Raw genomic sequence first — 23,163 nt, 5'->3', positions numbered from 1 at the left:
ATTCCTAGCCATAGGATAGCAATTAAAAATAACCTTGAAAGGAGTTCCTGCTGTGATGCAGCGGGTTGAGGATCCAGCAGTGCCAAAGCTATGGCATAGGTCACAGCTGTGGCTCGGATTCAATCCCTGGCCTGGGAACTTCCATATGATGCTGGTGTGGAAAACAACAACAACAACAACAACAACAAAACAAACCTTAATGTCTTTGTGCAGCTATTGCATGAAATAAATGTCTTAAGCTTTGCTGTATTTTGTTCTAGTCGTACTAATGATTATTTTTAAAGGGTATTGGGATAACTACATTGTTTTCATATCTGTTAAATCTTGATTTAAACTAGGTAGAAATCCCATTTAATTTTTTTTTGTTATTAACATAGTGTGAATAATATTAAACTTCCAAACATGATTTTGCTAGAATTTTTAAAATTTGGGCTTACTGTTCTCTCTGGAAGTAATAGAGATGATTACCCTGAAATAAACTATTAAAACTTCCCAGAGCTTTAACTTTATACTATAAAAACTGACTATCAAAGCAACAATCCATAGTCTTAAACTAAAATATAATGTCCTAAACATTATGCTTTTCTAATTTTTATTTTCTTTTCCTCTTGTTAATAGTCAAGATTTTTACAAAGCAAAGGTTTTGAACTCAGTTGAATTCTACTGAACTGAGATATAGAATTTTAAATACTCTATATGAGTGTTGTCTTGTAAATAAATTAGAAGAGATTGCAAAGAGAATTGAAGGGCCAGTGATTGAAGGAGTGATTTGGCTTTCATCTAAAAGAATGTGTAGTGTATGAGTTACAAAGTAATATAACACTGTTTAAATCGTTCGTTTGTTCGTTCGTTCGTTCTTTTTTTGCTGCGCTGGTATTATATGAAACTTCTGGACCAGAGATTGAAACCGAGCCAAAGCAGCAACCTCTGCTCCTGCAGTGACAATGTCAGATCCTTAACGTGCTGTGCCACAAGGGAACTCCTAAATTGTGTTTTTAAAAGAAAGCTTACCTTATTTGTGGTGAACCTCTAATTTGGTAGATATAGGGTTTGAAGGGAGGCAATTGGTGATGGGGAACTGGTTGTGGGGAAGATGAACATCACAAAAGTTTGGCTTGACCCTCTCCAAAGTTATGCTCCGTCCTTCTGTGTAGAATTAAATCCATGGCCAACACCAGACTGTGAAGCACTTGATATTAACTAGGCACCAAGGTGTTATTCCTTAGTTAATTTAACAGTTTTGAAATGTAAGTTTTAGTTTTCTCTAGCTTTGGTAAAACTAATTAAACACATAACCGTTAGTGTTATAGTTGCCAAATATTAACAGGATTGATCTCTGGATGAAAGGATTACAGGGGCTTGTTATTTTCTTTAAACTTTTCTATTTCTTTCTAAAATTTATGCAATGAATCTGTATTAGTCTTACCATAGAAAAGATAGTTAACTCAAAATATATTTATTTAGTTATTTATTCTTCCCTATGTTCTTTCATAATCATGCAGGTATTATTAGCCTAAGCTACATTTTAGTCTAATGATATGATTTTGATACATATGATTTTACAATTTTTATGTATAATTTTGATGCATATTTTGAAAGAAGAACGTATGTTTGGATTTGTAGAAATTTTGTAATAAGGGACACCAATTAATTCAATAGTAGTATAGTATTAAGGAGATCTGACTGCAGACTGGGAAAATGTTTAATGTACAAATCAATACAAAACAAAGATAGATTCTTGTCTATCTCTTCCTGTCACCCCAAACCTGTACACTCCTTCCTATTTTCCACCCAGTTGTTTGCATCAGAAACTTGGGAGTTAAAATTGATTTCCTCTCATTCTGTCTCCTGTACCTAAATCCATTAGAAAATCCTGTGTTCTTTTCCTCTAGAATATATCTCAGCTATATCCACTTCTTTTTTATTTTTATTTTTATTTTTATGTCTATATTCACAGCATATGGAGCTCCCGGGCCAGGGATTGAGTCCCACCTGTAGCTGTGACCTAGACTGCAGCTGTGGCAACATTAGATTCCTAACCCCTTGTGTTGGGCTAGTGATTGAACCTGTGCCTCTGCGGAGACCCGAGCTACTGCAGTCAGATTTTTAACTCATTGCACCACAACAGGGACTCCCTAGGTCCACTTCTTGCTGTCACTGTCACCACTACGATAGTATGAGTCATACCATCATCTCTAGCCTGAGTTGTGGCCGAATCTCTGGGCTCCCTATCTGATCCATTGTCAATACAGTCATAAAAACATGTGCCTCCACTGGTCAAACCTATTATACTAGTAACACTTAAATTCCTACCAGGGCCTCACTGTGTTCTGCCTCCCTTTTGGTTTTCATATCATTTATTCTGTCCTCATTCTCTACTCTTCATTCCACTGACTTCTGGTCTGCTTTGTCAACAGAGTAAACTCTTTCCTACTTGAAGGTCCAATGATGGGTGTCCCCTCCACCTGGCCTGCTACTTCTCATCTTGAAAGTTTTACTTGTAGTCTGTTCTTCCTTCCTTTGGGAGGGCTGACTACAAACAGACCTAAACTAGCCCATCTCTTCCCCCAAATCCTTTCTAATCACTTAGCTCTGATTATTTCCTCTGTGGCCCTTTCACAATCCTTCATCATCTTTGTTTACTTATTTATTTTCTGATGTTTTCTGCTAGAACATAAACTTTCTGAATGTAGGGATCTACCTGTCAATCTTGTTCTGTGCTATAACACAAACAACTGGGCGCATAGTAGATGCTCAATAAGTAAGTGTACATCAGCATGAGTTTTTATATGGATCTTTATAATTAACTCCAACCTTTTATAATAAAAATGTAAGAAGAAACACTTTCGTTCCTTTTTCTTTAGCTAAGATGATATATTTAATTTTTTTTCCCTAGCATATTTTTTAGCAAATTGATGTGGGAAGAGGAGGCAGATAAGATACTGTCACTCAGATTAAGTGACTTGTGCACATTCATTTGCTGGTAGATGACAGAATAGGACTCTCAAAGGCTTTTGTGTCCTTTAAATATAACATCCATTTTGAAAAAGGGAACCTGAGGCTTTTAGAGTTTAAGTGATCAAGTTTACACAGTTGGAACCCTTGAAAAGAACAGAAACCAGGAAAAGAATAAAATCTAAACAAAGTGCTTTTGAGTTGCTTCTGGGGTTCACTTTTGCGTTATGTAGCATGTGAGATGTCTGCAACTGAGAAAATATATCCCATTTTTATGGATAAAAAATTCTTCGTTAAAAAATATGAATTTTATATTTTTGCACTCAATAGTACATTGATATGAATCCTTTAAATAACATAGGTACTAGGGCTTTTTTTTTTTCCCCTAGGAAATATTTCAATTATGCCTTTATATTTTCTAGCAAATATGTCTTTGAACACTGATATTTTTTGTTAAATGTGCAAAGGCATCCTTATCATTTGTGATAAATGTTACATGAGCTTTTTGGTTTCCAGACATCACCTCTTTAACTCTCTGTTGCTATGGGTTTTCATTAGTATTCCATGGAGCCAGGGTTGCCATAGAAAACGTGTAGTTGTAGAGAAGTTACCATGGCAACAGTCCACCATTATGTATTTTTCAATATCAGCGAGCTGGAGATGATAGTGAATCTAAAGGATATTCGTTTAGGAGTCCAATAATAAAAAAGAAAACAAACAGAATATTTCAATATTCTAGTTAGTGCCACCAAATATTTTAAATATGGTGCCGGCTACCCTTTATTCAAATAAATGAAATAAAAATGAAAGCTGTTTAAGAAGCTAGTTTATAATCATTTAGCTTAATCTCCAGAGAAGCTGAACATTTAAATTGCCTTAAATGTCTGACACACACATAAACTCCCATGCAATAAAGCTTCGTGTCAAAGAAGCGTGAGTTTTTGTCTTCATAAGCTCCTGGCTCGTTCAGGACCTTAAACAATAACAGCCCAGGTATGTTTGAGAAGACAGGGAGGAGGAAGAGTAGCTTTTGTCTTTGAGGTGGAACTCAGAAATAAAGGAAATCACCTGGTGACTCAGTGCTCTGTGCAGCTTTTCAGAAGAAAGAAAAAAGCAGAGAGACTATTTTCAGCAACATGGCAAATCCCTCGGTTGAAAAGTTTTCAACATACTATTTAAAACGTACTATTTAAACACGCTGTTTAAAACAGGCTATGGGAAAGGTTTTGATATATCCAACCCTTTAGTAATCACTTTGAAATTCCTCACCTATTAGAAGTACAAAGCATATTATGTCAGTTGTCTTCCAATAACCTTCCTTATTTTTACCTTGGTAGAGTGACATGCTGTTATTTTGTCATTGGGCCAAGTGAAAAGAAATGTTAGAATAACAATTCAGCCAAGTAGATCTATGTATAGAGGTTTTTAAAAGGTGAGTGAACTTCAAGGTTTGCCATTTTAATCTTGCAATCTGACTTAATTTTTTTTTGTTTTTAAATTTTTAACTTTAGCTGTGATCTGAATGTTTGTGTCCCCTCCAAATGCATATGCTGGAACTTAGTGCTCAGGGTTATTAAGAGGTTTGGGAGGTGATAGGTGCTCTAGGAAGGAGATCCCAGAGAGCCCCCTGGCCTATTCTATCCTGTGAGGACACAGTGAAAAGATGGCCATCTGTGAACCAGGAATTGGGTCCTCACTAGTCACTGCATCTGCCGGCGCCACAAGCTTGACCTTCCAGCTTCTAGAATTGCAGGAGAGAAGTGTTTATTGTTCCTAAGTCACCCACTTGATAGTGCTCTGTTGCAGCAGTCCTAGTGAACTAAGCCAGTTGCTAAGCCTTTCTCTGCAGTTGTGGGGAGATGCGATGTTTGTGCTTCTTGCCTTCTCTTCTTGAAGCTCTTTAGCATTGGAGCTTTCCAGCAATCCTGCCTGGAAGCTGTTTCTTGTGGGAAGGTAGCTGCTTCTACAGTACAGTGGAGGCTCTGCACAGAATCAGGGATCATAATTCAGCATTCCAGAGACTTGGCGAATGTATGCATTGCTCCTGGATAAACATGGGGCATCTGAGAGAAAACTGTATGACCAAACAGAGTTTTATTAGGTATAGTTTGCATAGAGGATACATGTAGAGTTTGAGAGAGTACATTTATTTATTTAAGTATAGGTGATTTTCAATGTCGTGATAATTTCTGCTCTATGGCAAAGTGATATATATATATATACACACACACATTTTTTGGTCCATGCTGATGCCATGTGTAAGTTCCCAGGCCAGGGATGGAACCCATGCCACAGCAGGGACCCCAACTGCAGCGGTGACAACGCTGAGCCCTTAACCGCTAGGCCACCAGGGACCTTCTATATTATTTTTTAAAATATTCTTTTCTATTATGGTTTATCATAGGACATTGAATATAGTTCTCTGTGCTCTACAGTAGGATCTTGTTGTTTATTCCCACCATGTATAATAGCTTACATTTGTTAATCCTAACCTCTCACTCTCTCCCTCACAGAAAACATTTCACAAACTCATCTTCTAATCTGTATTATTGTACTAAGGAACCCTCTTGCAAAGAGTAGCTTCAGGTCAAATTGAGAATAAAAAACTCTGAATTGCCAAGCTTTGGAGTTCCTAGTGATGTTCATCTATAAATGACAAGTCCTTACAGTTTTATAGATGAGGGAATTAGTAACTTAATGGATATTATCAGTCTAGGATGGGCCTAGTGAGTTTAGAAAAAGAATAAAAGTCAACATTTGGCATTTAATGAATTAAGGGTTTACTGTTGAGAATGCATAAAAAATAGTATTGTGTACATTTATTTTTCTCTGCCACAGGATATCCCAGAGCAGGGGTTAACAGATTATTTTGGTTAGAAACATATAGACTTTGGAGTGTGACTGCCTGAATATGGTTTCTGGCTTGATCATTTACTAGCTCTGTGATATTGGATAAGTTAATTAACCTCTGTGGGCCTCAGTTTCCTCACTGATATAGTGGAGATAGTAACAGTAACTTTGTTATAGGTTATTACGATGATTAAATGGATTTACATTTGTAAAGTGCTTGTCATAGGACCTGGCACACAGAAAGTGCTATTTAGGTGTATGTTAATTAAAATGGAAAAAAAAGCAGGGAGTTCCCCCCTGTGGTGCAGCTGAAATGAATCCGACTAGGAACCATGAGGTTGCGGGTTCGGTCCCTGACCTTGCTCAGTGGGTTAAGAATCCGGCGTTGCTGTGATCTGTGGTGTAGGTTGCAGACGTGGCTCAGATCCTGCATTGCTGTGGCTGGCTACCATAGCTCCAATTAGACCCCTAGCCTGGGAACCTCCATGTGCTACGGGTGCGACCCTAAAAAGACAAACAAACAAACAAAACCACAAAATACAAAAGAAAAAAGAAAAAAAAAGAAAAAGAAAAAAAGCAGGAATGTTGAGGCCCAGAGTCACACTCAGCTGATGCCAGCTGATCAGAGGGCAAACTTCAGACTGAATCAAAGATTAATTCATGTCAAAAAAGTCAGATGGGAGTTTCTGCTGTGGTACAATGGGATTGGCGGTGGCATCTCTGCAGCACCAGGATGCAGTTTTGATCCCTGGCTGGCACAGTGGGTTAAAGGATCCAGCATTACTGCATCTGTGGCATGGGTCACAATTGTGGCTTGGATCTGATCCCTGGCTTAGGAATTCCATATGCTGCAGGGTGGCCAAAAAAGAAGAAAAAAAAAAGTCAGATAAACAATACCATAATTAATAAGCTTGTTTCATTATTTTCAGATTTAAAATTACATGCAAAATATTGCTATACCACTAGTAGCCTTTTATACCGTATACCAAGATTCCACTTGCTAGCAAGCCCCCTCAAGCTCAACAAGGATTTATTAACCTTGATCTTTGATCTTCAGTCACCATATAAAGGTTTTTGGCAGGTGCTTTTTCTTTTTCTTTTTTCTGATGGCCGAAGATAATGAGGACAAATAGAATTTGCTATCACAGTATACTATCCTCTCTTACCTACCATCCACCCCCCTTTGATAGACAACAAAATTAAACAAAAGATAAATGCAGTTCTTTTTAGAAATTGCAGTTTGATGTGGTAAATAATTTCTTTCTATAGTTACATTCCCTTTACCATATAATGGATCAAATTTGTCTGTTTATTTATTTATTTATTTATTTTTTGTCTTTTTTGTTGTTGTAGTTGTTGTTGCTGTTGCAAATTAGTCTATTTAAATCAGCTATCTTGGCTAATCCTCCACCCTGAGTTAGACTCTTGTTTCTTATCTGGGGTGACCCTAGACTGAACGAACCATTTTTCTATTTCTCATTCACTGCTTTCAAGCTTTTCTGTCTTCAGTCCTTCGCCTTTCCTCTTAAATTTGGTGGATCTCAAGTTCTAATCTCTGTCCTATTTTTTCCAGGTTTTTATTTTCCCTCGTCTAATCATGTGGCCCTGCTTTATGTCGATATTTTGAAAAACTGGTCTCTTTCTAGTTGGCTCTCAGTCTAAGTGTATGCTAGTGTTTATTTTCACTTGAGTACCTTGCTATAACTTTAAATAGATATTTGGTCTCAAATCCTTTGAACCTTTTAACCCTGCTCAACTCTACCTTAACCCCATTCCTATTTTCTTTTATTTTTTAGATTTTATTTACATTTTGCTTTTTGTTTTCTTTTTAACGTTTTATGAAAGTATAGTTGATTCACATTTTTGTGAACATTTCTGCTATAAAACAAAGTGATTCAGTTATACGTGTAGACGCATCTCTCTTTTTTTGGGGGGGGTGGGCAGCAGCTACAGGCCTGTACCACAGCCACAGCAACACCAGATCTGAGTCACATCTGTAACCTACACCACTGTGTGCGGCAACGCCAGATCCTTAACCCACTGAGCAAGGCTAGGGATTGAATCTGCATCCTCATGGATACTGGTCGGGTTCTTAACCTGCTGAGCCACAATGGGAACTCCATATTTTGTTTGTTTGTTTGTTTGCACCCATGGCGTGCAGAAGTTCCCAAGCCAGGGACTGAACTCAAGCCACAGCGGCAACAATGCCAAATCCTTTACCATTAGGCCATCAGGGAACTCCCTATCCTACTGTCAGCAGTGGCTCCTCTTTGCAATTGTGTCAGAGTGCTACCATCTCTGAGGCACCAAGGTTCAGTGTTTGGGAAGATCTGTGAATTCACTGTAATTAACATAAGACATGCCAAAGCTTGATTGCAGGGGATTTCAATCAACTGGCTGTGAGGAGAATTTACAAGGCCCCTGACCTTGGATGGGGGGAAAATGACTTCATTTCAGTAATTTCTTTTTCTTCTTCTTCTTTTTTTTTTTTTTGTCTTTTTGCCATTTCTTGGGCCGCTCCTGCAGCATATGGAGGTTCCCAGGCTAGGGGTCCAATCAGAGCTGTAGCTGCCAGCCTATGCCAGAGCCACAGCAACGAGGCATCTGAGCTGCGTCTGCGACCTACACCACAGCTCACGGCAACGCCGGATCCTTAACCCACTGATCAAGGGCAGGGATCGAACCTGCAACCTCATGTCGGATTCGTTAACCATTGCGCCACGACGGGAACTCCCATTTCAGTAATTTCTAAGTCCAAATTTAGCTTTTGTAAAAATTATGACTGTAGGTAAGAAACCACAGTAGTGTTAATAGTACCTGTGACCTTGTCATCAGTGGTAGGTCTGAATGTTATAAAATTATATTGCAGTTGTTGAGGATATCTTGATACAGCCTTTGTATTTTTAACTACTTCAAAATCACAGTCATTATTAGATCTGGCACTAGATTACACAGTTAAGTGCATTAGTAATGAAGCACTTATATCATTTTATCCTAAATTTGTTTTTAAAAATATTTTGAAAACTCTATTTCACTGTGTTTGATTTCCTTTGCTATTGCTATTTTATATTGTGCCTTTATATATGTTTTTCTATTTTGGCCGCCCTGTGGCATATGGAGTTCCTGGGCTAGGGATCTGATCCGAGCGGCAGGTGCTACCTACACTGCAGCTGTGGCAACACCGGATCCTTTAACCCACTGCGCTGGGCTAAACTACATCCCAGCTCAGAGATGCTGCTGATCCCATTGTGCCAGAACGGGAACTCCTATTTTATGTCTTTACAAGCATTATTTTGAGAAGGGCTTCAGAAGCTTCACCAGTCTGCCAAAGGGGTCCTTGGTCTAAAAGATGGTGAAGGACCCCTGCTTTCCTTTAACAGGTGTTCATAAAGAAGTTGAAAGCCATCATAAGATTTGGGTGGTACTGCTTGTTTATTTTTTCACTGGTATTTAAAGAATATCTACTTAGGCCTCAGGCATTATTTTAACCAATTTTTTTTTTTTGTCTTTTGTCTTTTTTGTTGTTGTTGTTGCTATTTCTTGGGCCGCTCCCGTGGCATATGGAGGTTCCCAGGCTAGGGGTTGAATCGGAGCTGTAGCCACCGGCCTACGCCAGAGCCACAGCAACACGGGATCCGAGCCGCGTCTGCAACCTACACCACAGCTCCCGGCAACGCCGGATCGTTAACCCACTGAGCAAGGCCAGGGATCGAATCGGCAACCTCATGGTTCCTAGTCGGATTCGTTAACCACTGCGCCACGACGGGAACTCCTTTAACCAATATTTTATCTCAGTTTTTAGAACCAAAATGCCACAATTTTACAAGAACCTTAGGTTCTTTTGAACAGTTTTTATTTATTTTTTTGTTTATTTTTATTTTTTTGTCTTTTTGTCATTTTCTTGGGCCTCTCCCACAGCATATGGAGGTTCCCAGGCTAGGGGTCCAATCGGAGCTGTAGCCGCCGGCCTACGCCAGAGCCACAGCAAACTCAGGATCCGAGCCGAGTCTGCGACCTATACCACAGCTCACGGCAACGCCGGATCGTTAACCCACTGAGCAAGGCCGGGGATTGAACCCGCAACCTCATGGTTCCTAGTCGGATTCGTCAACCACTGAGCCACGACGGGGACTCCTGGACAGTTTTTAATATAGCAAAATAAAGATTAAGGAAGAGATTAATTTGTACACTGGTGTGTTATCTTTTAGAGTTATTGCACATAACACAGAGCTGAGCAAGCTTGCCAGCAATTTATCCAGTAGGATTTGATTGAAGATATTAATAAACTGGAAAAGTGGTGTTAGGAAGTGAGGCGTGAGGTTGAGGCAGGTATAATCAGAGACCTGATTGAGCCTATTCCCCTTAGCAGCTCTTTACATATAAATTAGGTACTTTGGAAAATAAAATGATTCTGATCATCTCCAGCCACATAGCAAAATGTTCTCAAGTTCTTTGGGGCATCCGGGGATTTTAATTAGGTGTGCTTCTGTCTTTTTTTTTTTTAGGGCCTCACCCATGGCATATGGAGGTTCCCAGGATAGGAGTCTAATTGGAGCTGTAGCTGCCGGCCTACACCACAGCCATAGCAATGCGGGATCCAGGCCATGTCTGCAACCTAAAGCACAGCTCATGGCAACGCCAGATCCTTAACCACTGAGCGAGGCCAGGGATCGAACCCTTGTTCTCATGGATACTAATTGAGTTCGTTAACCACTGAGCCATGATGGGAACTCCCAATTTAGGTGTACTTCTTACTCCTGACCTCCATTATCTTGGAGGATCCGATACTTTCTACTTAAAGAAATTAGCTGGGGAAAATTATTTGGTTGAATTCCATTTGCAATGCAGTTATCTATGATTTCATAACAAATGACCCCAAAGCATTGTGGCATAAATGACACTGTTACTGTCTCTCATGCCTCCAAGGACTTCTCACCTGGGGTCCCTTGTCATCCAAAGACCCCTGCTCTGTGTGCTTCTATATACACACATCTGATGTTTCCATGTCTTGTCTTGCGGCCCCTCTCAGCAGAGCAGTCTGGCCCATTTGATGTGGGCCTGCCTGTCCTCTTAAAGGCCAGGACCACAGTGGGCACAGCGGGCACCACTGATGCCGTGTCCTGTTGGCAAGAGAAAATTCCAAGGGGTGAAGGAAGAGACCCTACCATGGATGAGGGCACCAGCATGTGTGCACAGGGGAAGGAATGGAAGGGATGCAAACTTCTCATTTCCCCACTTCACCTTGCTTTCCTCCTCAAACCAGCTCTTCCTTCTGATTTCTCAGTTTTTGTGTATTAATAATTTAACGGGAGTTCCCGTTGTGGCTCAGTGGGTTAAGAACGCAACTATTATCCATGAGGATATGAGTTCGATCCCTGGCCTCGCTCGGTGGGTTAAGGATCTGGTGTCGCTGTGAGCTGTGGTGTAGGTTACAGATGAGGCTTGCATCTGGCATTGCTGTGGCTGTGGTGTAGGCTGGCAGCTGTAGCTCCAATTCTACCCCTAGCCTGGGAACTTCCATGTGCTGTAGGTGCAGCCTTAAAAAGACAAAAAAATAAAAAGTAAAAAATTAATGGGTTACTTTATCCCAGGTGAATTCTATTTAGTTTCTTCTAGCTGCTCTCATCTCTCTTTTTGTCGGCTTCTTCTCTGGAGAGCTGTAGCACCAATGCCTCTTTAATTCCACCACTATTTCTGGCTATCCTGACTTTCCCCTGCTGTGCCATGGAGGGTTTCGTTATTGGTTATTTTAACGTTTGGAAGGCTCCAAGACCATCCTCCCTCCTGACACCAACTGCAAGTTTGGGCTCTCAAGATCATCTTCAGGTTTGAAAATCCATTGGAAAGACCCCAGAACTCTGAAAGCTGTTATGTGCATAGTTTTATTACCTCGAAAGGGTACAGATTTCCATAAGCAAGGGAGGGAGGCCCATACATCAGGGTCTAGCAGAGCTCCAAGCACCAAGCTTCCTTTGTCCTCTCCCAGGGGAGTCATGCAGACAGGATTTACTCCTCCCAGTAATGATGTGTGATTACGCACGTGGAGTGTGAAGAACTCACTCCAGCCCTGGTGTCCAGGGTTTTCACATAGGCTTGGTTGGTCCCACAGACACTAGTAACTGCTCTCTGGTTAATCTTTACTCTCCAGTCCCTCCTGAGATTGAACTGATAGCACATGGTCACAAGCACCCATGGTTAATCTGTTGTCAGTATAGCATATATGCTGTGGCCCCAAACCCCAAGGCGAACAGTGGCACAGGTTAGCCTTCTCTTCTGGCAAAATTAACCCTGTCCTACAGATTTACTTTATCTCTTTCCCTCTCCATCCCATCTAACCAAGCTCTTGCCAGATAAATCTTCCCTCCTTCCTTCCTTCCTTCTTGTCTCTCTCTCTCTTTCTCCCCCCACCCTTTTTAAAAAATGGTGCACCGGTTACTTATGGAAGTTCCTGGGCCAGGGATTTAATCCAAGGAGCAGCTACGACCTATACCACGGTTGTGGAAACACCGAATACTTCACCCACTGCACCACAGCAGGAACTCCCAAATGTTTCTAATGAATAGTCTTAGTCATGCTACTTTCCTGCTCAGTAACCTATGAGGTCTGGATATACTTTTGCACCTGTGTTCCAGCTTTTACAGGGGTTTTTCATTATAAATATTCTCTTTTCTTGGCCCAATAGCCAGTAAAATATCCAAGTTGTCTTAAAGTACTTAATCACCATACGTTTTTCTACCTGTTCTTTACCCTTAATGACTTTTCAAGTGCTAATGCCCTTGCCCATTTAAAATCTGTGTGGGCTCATCCCTCGGCCCACTGTCGAAAAGCCTTAATTGCTAAAAATAGATCTGTTTGAGTCCTCTGTGGATCCCTGGCCTTGTACACCTCCCTGATACTTGCCTTGCCTTGAAGTTATTTCTGTACCTGCCTTATTCTCTTTATTAGGCAGGATGCTCCTTTCAAGTAAGGATTATGCCTTGTTCTTCTTTACATTCCCTGTAGAAGCCAAGATAATGCCTAGAATGTGGAAGGGACAGAGTGTGTGCAGAATTTAATTTCTGTCTTTTGAGGCAATCCAGCAAACAGTCCATGTCACAAGAACAGACTCCTTAAAATGGTGGCCTCTTTATGGTACTTTGGTGCCAAAAGAACCTTATGGATCATAGGCCCTTACAGATCATAGACCCTCTTAGAGTTCCTTATGGGTAGTGGTGGGGGGAGTTAGGGAGCTTCTTTTGCAGACGTAGCTTTATTTTGAAGAACTGAATTCACATGAGCAGATGAATGCAAGGAGCAAGCATTGTGTTCCTTGGTCATTCTGCAGTATGTGGTGCTATAGATAGATGAGTGATTTGGGGGAACTTAATCTAAAGGTCTTCTGGGTCCCAGTGTAAATATAATCATATAGAATTCATTTAATTTCAGTTCTAGGTCCTCTTGTCTCTTCCATTTTAACCCCCTCTCTTTCCCCTGCCGAGAGTCCCAAATGCCTTCATACTGAGAGCAACAACTCCTTTCATGTATTCATTCATGTAACGAGTCAGCCTGTACTTAATGAACAGGTTATTATTATTATTAGGCACTTTGTCAGGTGCTGGAGATACAGTGGTAACCAAGGCAGAAATAGCCCTTGTCTTGATTTTCTCCCATAGGAAAGTTTTTAAAACTCTAAGACATTTTTTATTGGTTGAGTTAATGTCCAACTCGCTAATTTCCTTATCATGGCTGTGAAACAGGAGAGTTAAATGGGTAACAACTACAGCAGCTAGTGTTAATTGAGCACTTACTAGGAACTAAACATACATATATCCATTACCTTATTTAATCCTCACAACCTTTTGGGTAGTAACAATCATTACATTATAGACGAGAAGGCTGAGGCAGTGTTTCAGGTCTGCCTCCCCAGAGCTTGTATTTTTACCACTGTTTGATATATTACTACTAGGCTCAGTGAGCCTGCTGTGGTTGACTTTGATCTTGCATTGTTATTCTAGCCAAGTGATTAAATGTAGCTCTTGCCTGTGTTAAAAATTCACTGTTGGAGTTGCCACTGCATTATCAGCTGAATGAATGGAACCAAGCCATTACCTGTTCATAGCAGCAGTGCTTATATTTGTTCTTATATTGCTTGGGTATCCTCTTGAAAGAAAAGGAATGGATGATATTAGAAATGTTTTTTAACTAGTCACAAGTTGTTAACAGTAATTGTGCCACTTGGAATCTTCTGGTAGTTCTTCCTAAGTACATTAGTTGATCTGAGTTCAACCAGTTAATCATGACTTTTATCAACAAGTTGGTTGACATTAAGCTTCTCAAACGTGCAATGAATCACGTGACTCCTGGGAAGGTCTGGAATGTTGGTTTGTCAGTGATAGATTGCTTCACTTCTCTCTGAGGCAAGAATATTATGAATGGTGGGCAACTCAGCTTATCTATTCAAGTATATTTGAAATGATATATTGGGAGCTCTGTACTTTCTGAGCTTTATGACAGGCTTATTTCCTGCAGGAAAGATAAAGAAAATGTCAAATTCGGGACAAAACAATCTAGAATTGTAATTATCTAAACAAGTAAGGGAGATAGCATTGCTTTTGAAAAATGTCTTACTGTTTCAGCAACTCTTTCCCCTAAAGGCCTTTCGAGTGCTTTTTCCCAGGAGGCAATTCTCTTGAACATATTGGCAGGTGCATTTGTGGATGTAAGTGAATACATTACATTGTTTTGTTTTGCACATTTGAGTGGAGAAATATTTGCTCAAATTGCTTTGCTCTAATTTAACCAGTGTTATTTCAATAGAATGGTCTGAGAGCAGGTTAGTAGAACGGCTAAGGGTAGGGCTTTGAAGACAGCATTGAGTTTGAGAATGTTGCCTTTGCTACCGATAAGCTGTGGAACATTGGGCAATTTACTCTAAATGTCACATTCTTCATCTGTAACATGGGAACAATAGTAATACCTACATCATAATTGTTTAAAGGATGAATCATGTTTTGTGCTGGGTGTATATTAAATACCTGCTAGCTCCAAAAGGCTAGTTGTTGTTTTATTTATTTTTATTGGGGGAAACTATCAGTTTTATTTTTACTTATTCAAAGAATTACCACTTTAAAACAATTAGTGGTCTCAGTGACTGGCATTATTGTTAATTACAAAACAGCCTCTGCAAGGAAGAACGGAAAGCAGCAATACAAGTAATGATCTCTTAACAGGGTTATTATCAAGATGTCATACTTGAGTCTAGCTGAAAACATTTGAGTTTTGAATTCATGCTTAATTCTTGGTATCAAATGAAGATCTCTTGGAAACTATAAGGTATTAAAATTCTCTGGCTATGGAGCTGCACAGCCTGCATTCAAATCTAAGCTTATTTATTTACTGTTACTTATTTACTGTGTAATTTTGGGCAAGTCGCTCACTCTCTCTGTGCCTCAGTTTCCTTGTACGTAAAAAGAGATAATAATAGTACCTACCTCCTAGGGTTGCTAGGCGAAGAACAAATGAGATAATGTTTGTGAAGCTTTTAGAATAGTACCTAGCACTAATAGTAAGCCCTATATGAGAACTGAATTATTTTTTTATATTTTACTTTATATTGTTTTGTTTTATGGATTGAACCACTGTCGTAGCAACGACCTAAGCCACTGCAGTGACACCTGATCCTTAACCTGCTGCGCCCCAAGGGAACTCCTATTTTATATTTTATGTTGATGGTACAAACACAACCAAACTTGATTTCCATCTAAAATGATAGATATGCATTTTGAATCATGGATGGAATACTTCTTTATTGTTGTAGACATTGACTAACTGGATATATACATAAGAAATAGGTCAGATATGGGAAAATTGCAAATTAAAGATCTCCTTGGAAATAGGGTCATTATTTGAAAGGCACCATTCACAAGGTTGTACATAGTTATTGTAACTGGCGTTCAATCTTTTTTACTTAGCATCTGTAGCAATACAATAACCTCCAGTCATTCCTTTATAAACTCAGACATGATTTGACCTATATTTTCCTGCTTGTTACCTTGAGAGCTTATTCAGTCAAGAAAGAAACAAGAATTGTGTAGGACGGTCTCAAAGTAATTACCATGGACTTCAGAATAGTCTTGCTGGAGAATAGTTGCTGAGGAATGAACCCTGATTACCTCTGTAGCTCTAATTGAAATGGAAAAGTGTGTAGTAACCCTTTGTTCTAGAGTCTGTGGAATCAATTTTAGGAAATTGAATTTTGGATTTTTTTTTTTCTTTTTTGGCCACCCCATGGTATATGGGGTTCCCGGGCCAGGGATCGGATATAAGCCATACATTCATTCTCAGCCACAGCCATGACAACGCCGGATCCTTAACCCACTGTGCTGGGCCACGGATTGAACCTGAGTCCCAGTGCTCCAGAGACACTGCCGAACCCATTGCACCACAGTGGCAACTCCAGGATTTTAGATTTGACAGCAGAATTCCTGGTTTCAAGTTCTGTTTCTACCACTTATTAAGTGTATAACTCCGTGCAGTTTACTTATTTCTTTGCTCATCCGTTTCCTCTTGCAAAATAACAATGAGAGCACCTACCCTCCTGTTCTCATAGAATTGATTTGTGGGCCCTATAATATAACATGAGGACTACCTGGGCACATGATTGTGCTTCCCATTTTTATTTATGTCAAGACAAGAATGAAGAATTATAAGCATTTTTGTTTCCCTGTGCAAGCATGGGTACATGATTTGGGCTGTGAGAAGAGCAAAGCAGAAAGGATATTTTCTATTTAAATTCTATTCTATTTAATTATAATTAATTTAATTTTAGTTAATGTATTCTAATTTTATATAAGCTTATCACTTTACCTCATAGCATATGATTCTGACCTGTTCGGCAGAATGAGAACAGGGAGAGAGGGAGGAGGGTCTTGGGGTGGAGCTCTAAAGAGTGTGTGTGTGGATGCTGTTTGTCGAGCCTTTATCATCCAGATGCGTTCATTCATTTATTTATTTATTTGGTCTTTTTGCCTTTTCTAAGGCCGCTCCTGCGGCATATGGAAGTTCCCAGGCTAGGGGTCGAATCGGAGCTGTAGCCACTGGCCTACGCCAGAGCCACAGCAACGCGGGATCCGAGCCGCGTCTGCGACCTACACCACAGCTCACGGCAACGCTGGATCGTTCACCCACTGAGCAAGGCCAGGGATCGAATCGGCAACCTCATGGTTCCTAGTCGGATTCGTTAACCACTGCGCCATGACGGGAACTCCCAGATGCGTTCTTAACAAGAATCTCAGGCCTCCAGTAGTAAGGGAAAAAGATGCTAGGAGCAGTATGTTTTGGAACACAAAGAGCTTTGCTGGGGCCGGCCCCCAGGGTTCCTGTTAGGGAGAAGGTAGGAGCCTGGCCGATAAATGACCTCTCCCAGGAGGGGGCAGAACTGATATAGAGAAAGTATGACCTGGATAATTACCTTCTAGAAAACAAAAGGGTCCAGAGTTACTTTGCAGTGCAGCAGGTTAAGGATCTGGTGTTGTCACTGCTCTGTGAGTACAGGAACTGATGGACCAGAGGAAGAGAAATCTGGTGTCCCACCAATGACTTATTGAGCATGTATGTTGTGCTCCATACTGAAGTAAGTGCTTTCTGTCAGTTGTGTAGCTGCTTAATCCTTATAACAAAACCGTGACATGGGTATTATCCTCATTTTACTTTTTTTTTTTTCTTTTTAGGGATACACCCATGGCTCATAGAAGTTCCCAGGGCTAGGGGTTGAATAGGAGCTACAGCCACAGCCATGCGGGATCAGAGCTGCACCTGTGACCTAGGCCGTAGGTTGTGGCAACGCTGGATCCTTAACCCACTGACAAGGCCAGGGATTGCACCTGCATGCTCATAGACACTATGTCGGGTTCTTAACTTGCTGAACCACAATGGGAACTCCTCCTTGTTTTACTTTTTAAGGAAAATGAGATTTAGAGACGTCAAGAAACACTTAACCAGGTGCCAAAACTGACATTAGAATTCAGTTTGTACCTCAAAGCAACTGCTCTCAAAGGGAGTATTATACTATACAAATGAACCATGAAGGTGTGAGTGATTTTACCAATGGCGTTGGGGAAAAGGCTGAGAGAGGGGATCATCAGAAGTTACCTAAGTACTTGCCTCACACCATGCCTACCATAAATTCTACACAAATGGAAAAAAAAAAAAAGGAGCTAAGGGTAACAGGTGGTGGCAAGGGTTGGAGGGCAAGTAAAAGAAAATGCAAGTAGCGACTTAATTGAAATTAGACTGGGGAAAAAGTTTCTAAGCAGAGAAACCATGGGGGAAAAAACCACAAAAGAAATGATTGATATGTTTGCATAAAATTTCAACTTCTGTGCATTAGAAACCATTATAAACCAAACCTAAATGCAAATAATAGACTGGGAAGGCCAATGAAAAGATTTATATGATTATGATTCACAAATGATTAATATATTGTAGAAAGAGCTCTTAAAAATCAATGAGAAAAACCACTAATTTCCTAAGTAAAAATGGTTAAAAGCAATAAAAAGAGAACTACCATAAATTTAAAAAATTACTCAGAATACCAAGAAAAAATAGCTGAAATTAAAAGGAGATATTATTTTTACTCTGAAAGAAAAGTATTTTCTTAATATGGTAAATTACACTGGTGAACATTTTGAGAAACAGGAACTGATCTACACTGCTCCCTGTCCTTTTGGTGAGCAACCTGTAGATTTTTGTTCTTTTGGTGGGCAAATTATAGACAAGTGCTGTGGAAAAAGTTTTTGCCCTCTCTTCAGAAATTCCATTTTGGTGAACTTCACTTAAACAAATTAGCAGATATAATGTGAAGACTTTTGTACAAGGATATTATTGTATTCTTAGATGTACTAAACAAAAAGAAAAAAAGATTTAAATAATAAATATATTTGAAAGTGTTTAGATGAATGTTGTGAATATGGAGAGTAAGATGCACAATCTGTTAAGATAGTGTTTTCAAAGACTATTATATATAAAATGATTTGATGTTAAGGGAAAAAGGCAAGATATATGATAGATGCTGTGTAATCTTAAATCCTCTTTAAAATGCCATGTGTTTGTGACTGTATATTGAAAAGGAACAATAGAAGATGTTAATTTTTTCCCTAAATGGTGGGGTCATGGCTTACTTTTATTTTCTGTATTTTGCATGTTCTACAATGAATGTGTATTGCTTTTATGATTATAAAAGTTATTCAAGTTAATGTCCTAGGAGTTGTGAAGATTCTGTAAGGAAACATAACTGAGAATAAAGTAAGGTTTTAGAAATGTTCATTTTATTTTCCTTTAATGGAACTTCAGACAAAAACTTGAGGTCTTTTTTTTTTTTCTTTGCTTTTTGCTTTTTTAGGGCCTCACTTGTGGCATTTGGAAGTTCCCAGACTAGGGGTGGAATCGGAGCTGCAGCTGCCAGCCTACACCACAGCCACAGCAGTGCCAGATCCCCAACCCACTGAGTGAGGCCAGAGATCGAACCTGCATCGTCATGGATACTAGTTGGATCCACTGCACCACAGTGGGAACTCTCAGACTTCATATTTTATACTTTATGATTTGATAGTGGATTTTTAAAAACTGACAGATCAAATAACCTTGGGAGCGTCAATTTGTATGGGTTTCAATACAGTTGAATTAACAAACGCATGTGACATTGAGCTGAAGGTCCAAAGCAGAATGTTCCTTTCTTCACATGTTACATATTTAATCTTTGCTTCCTGTCGAAATAAGTTGCCCCTTGGATGTTTTACTGTGTCCTAATAGGAAATGGGCTAAAGGCATTTTCCCCTCAATGGAATAAAGTTAACATTTTGTACTTTGTAAGCAGAAAGTCAGCCTTAACCTTCATCTTGGAGAGCCTGTACTCAGAGTGGGTGCTTAGTGTTTTTTTTTTTTTTTTGAGGTTGTAATAATATTATAGGAGCTGTGTCATCTCTTGCATGAGCAAGCTTTTGGCTTTTACATGCCTTGTTATTCTGGCTCTTGGTAAACAGTATTTGGGGTAATGAAGTTTGAGAGAGAAAATGGATTTCTCATAATAGCTGTAGAGGGAAATTGTACCGGGAAATATTGCACTATGCCAGCATTTTCACACAGAGGAAAAAAAATTTTTTTGCATTATCTTTATTATAATTGTTGAAGTTGTATCTCCTGGGCATATTCATTTCAAATTCAGGTTCATACTTTTTGTGCATTTGGCACAATGTCATTTTTAAAAATTTGATTCAAATTATTGATAACATTGATTAGGTATGCAAACTTCCAAGCATTTCTTTATTGAGTAGTTGTCTAAGCATCTCCTGTAGGCTTTTTTCACTATAACCCATCATATTCCTGTTTTTTTTTTTTCTTTTGAGATGATCCCTCTGTTTTTAAGTCCATTAATAACAAGCATTTGTAAATTACTATGGTGTAAATAGATGAAATTCTTTCATACTTGCTAACTATTTGTTTGTTGTTGTTGTTGTTTTTAGGGTGACTATGGAGCCTACAGTTCACGAAGCTCTAGAAAGGTAAACAAAATTAACAGAGTTCAACAAATACATGTGTTTTCTCTTCTTTTCTGTAATTATAAACCTGGACTCAAATGAATTTTCTTTATATGTGGTGCTACTTTTATCTAGTTTATTACTTTTTTAAAATTAGAGAACAATTTGAAAGCTTTTACAGTTTTGTCTAGTGGGGTCACCTGGTCACTTGGACACGTGCTGATGGCATGATGGTAGCTTCAGGGTGTTCACTGTAGTTCCATGGCTGGTCCTCAGCTGTGCACTTTGAGGTTTCAGTTTATGGCATGTGACAGTAGCCATGTTCCCTGGAGGCTGATACAGGTCAAATTCTTCATGATATAATGTCATGAAAACCAAATGCTTGGCTTAGCTTATTAGTACGTTTTCTTTCCTCCTCTGGCAAAGCCTGTGTGGAAGTCCATTCAATTGGGATTGGCCTCTTGCTTTCAGATCTGGAATTAGAATAAGGAGACTGGCGTGAAGGGTTTGATTGTGAAAGACTTTTTAGCCGTGATTACTTGATGAGTCTGTCTGACCTTGAGAGGTGTTCTGCTCAGTGGTCCATGCAGATGCCTTTTTATTGCATTTCACTTTATTGCACTTCACAGGTGTTGTGGGTTTGTATGTTTGTTTGTTTTTACAAATTGAAGGTTTGTGGCAACTCTGCATCAAGGAAGTCTATTGATGCCATTTTTCCAACAGTACTTACTTCGTATCTTTGTGGGTGCCACATTTCAGTGATTCTCACCGTATTTCAAATGTTTTTGTTTTTACTGTATTTCTTAGAATGATATGTGATCAGAGATCTTTGATTTTACTATTTTAATTGTTTGAGGCGGGGAAATGAACTGCAAGCACATTAGATCACAAGCTTAATCCAAAAATGTGTGTGTTCTGGCTGTACCACTGACCTGTCTGTCTTTCCCCATCTTTGTCCCTTTCCTTGGGGCCTCCCTCTCCCCTGAGACACAGCATTGTTGCAGTTAGGCTAATTAATAACCCTACAGTGGCCTCGAAGTGTTCAAGTGAAAGAAAGAGTCCACGTCTCTCACTTTAAATCAAAATTTAGAAATGTTGTCGCTTAGTGAGGAAGGCATGTAGAAAACTGAGACAGGCCGAAAGCTAGGCCTTTGGCACCAAACGCTTAGCTGAGTTGTGAATGCAAAGGAAACATTCTTGAAGGAAATTCAAGTGAACTCCAGTGAACACACAGATGATAAGAAAGCAGAACAGCCTCATTGCTGAGAAGGAGAAAGTTTGAGTGGTCCAGATAGACGATCAGACCAGCCACAACAGTCTGTTCATCCAGAGCCTCATCCAGGGCAAGGCCCTACTCTTTTCAGTTCTGCGAAGGCTGAGAGAGGTAGGGAAGCTGCAGAAGAAGAATCTGAAACTGGCAGAGGTGGGTTTATGAGGTTTGAGGAAAGGAGCCATCTCTGTAATATGCAAGCACAAGGGGAAGCAGCAAGTGCTGATACAGAAGCTGCAGCATGTTGTCTAGAAGACCTAGCTAAGATAATAAATGAAGGGGGCTACACTAAACAACAGATTTTTCAATGTGGACAAAACAGCCTTCTATTGAAAGCAAATGCCATCCAGGACTTTCATAGCTAGAGAGGAGAAGTCAGTGCCTGGCTTCAAAGCTTCAAAGGACAGGCTGACTCTCTTGTTAGGGCCTAGTGATTTTTAAGGCATTTTTTAGGCAGCTGGTGACTTGAAGTTGAAGCTAATGCTCATTTACCATTCCCCAAATCCTAGGGCCTTTGAAGAACTGTGCTTCGTCTATTCTGCCTGTGCTCTACAAATACAACAACAGAGCCTGGATGACAGCACATCTGTCAACAACATGGTTTACTGAATATTTTAAGCCCACTATTGAGACCTACTACTCAGAAAAGAAAGATTCCCTTTGAATTATTACTGCTCACTGACAATGCACCTGGTCACCCAAGAGCACTTATGGAGATGAGCAATGAGATTAATATTGTTTTCAACAATACCATCCTGCTAACATACCATCCATTATGCAGCCCGTGGATCAAGGCGTAATTTCAACTTTTGAGTCTCATTATTTAAGAAATATATATATATTTTTTTCTTTTTTTTTTACCATTTATATATATATATTTTTTTTTCTACTGTACAGCATTGTGACCCAATTACACTCACATGTATACATTTTTTCTTCTCACATTATGTGTTCCATCATAAGTGACTAGACAGAGTTCCCAGTGGTACACAGCAGGATCCCATTGCTAATCCCTTCCGAAGGCAATAGTCTGCATCTCTTTACCCCAAGCTCCCAGTCCCTCCCAGTCCCTCCCCTAAGAAATATATTTTATAAGGCTAAAGCTGTCATAGATAGTGACTCCTCTGATGGATCTGGGGAAAGTAAATTCAAAAATCTTCTGTAAAGGATTTGCCATTCTAGATGCCCTTAAGAGTATTCATGGGAGTTCCCATTGTCGCTCAATGGTAACAAACCTGGCTAGTATCCATGAGGATGTGGTTTCAATCCCTGGCCTTGTTCAGGGGTTAAGGTTCTGGCGTTGCCATGAGCTATGGTATAGGTCACAGACACAGCTCGGATTGGTAGCTCCAATTCCACCTCTAGCCTGGGAACTTCCTTATGCTGCAGGTATGGCCCTTAAAAAAAAAATTATGAATTCATGGGGAGAGGCCGAAATATCAACATTAATAGGAGTTTTAGAAGAAGTTGGTCCCAACCCTCCTTGGGTGACTCAAAGGGATTCAAGACTTCGGTGGGGAAAGTAATTTCAGTTGGAGTGGAAATAGTAAGAGAACTAGAATCAGAAGTGGAGTC

At 39.7% G+C, this 23,163-nt stretch overlaps 1 protein-coding gene across 3 annotated transcripts in view; it reads left to right on the top strand.

Moving 5' to 3' along the window:
* ANK3 (ankyrin 3) overlaps positions 1-23,163 on the top strand; it is a 775,194-nt gene that overhangs the window by 104,137 nt on the left and 647,894 nt on the right. For all 3 annotated transcript variants that reach the window (XM_047762801.1, XM_047762799.1, XM_047762798.1), the window contains exon 2: positions 20,304-20,342. In XM_047762801.1, the coding sequence (XP_047618757.1) occupies positions 20,304-20,342 (39 nt within the window). The remainder of the gene's footprint in view (positions 1-20,303; positions 20,343-23,163) is intronic.

This window comes from Phacochoerus africanus, chromosome 15, assembly GCF_016906955.1.
Source record: "Phacochoerus africanus isolate WHEZ1 chromosome 15, ROS_Pafr_v1, whole genome shotgun sequence".
In the NCBI taxonomy this organism is placed as follows: Eukaryota; Metazoa; Chordata; class Mammalia; order Artiodactyla; family Suidae; genus Phacochoerus; species Phacochoerus africanus.
This window is presented reverse-complemented; position numbering and strand designations above follow the sequence as displayed.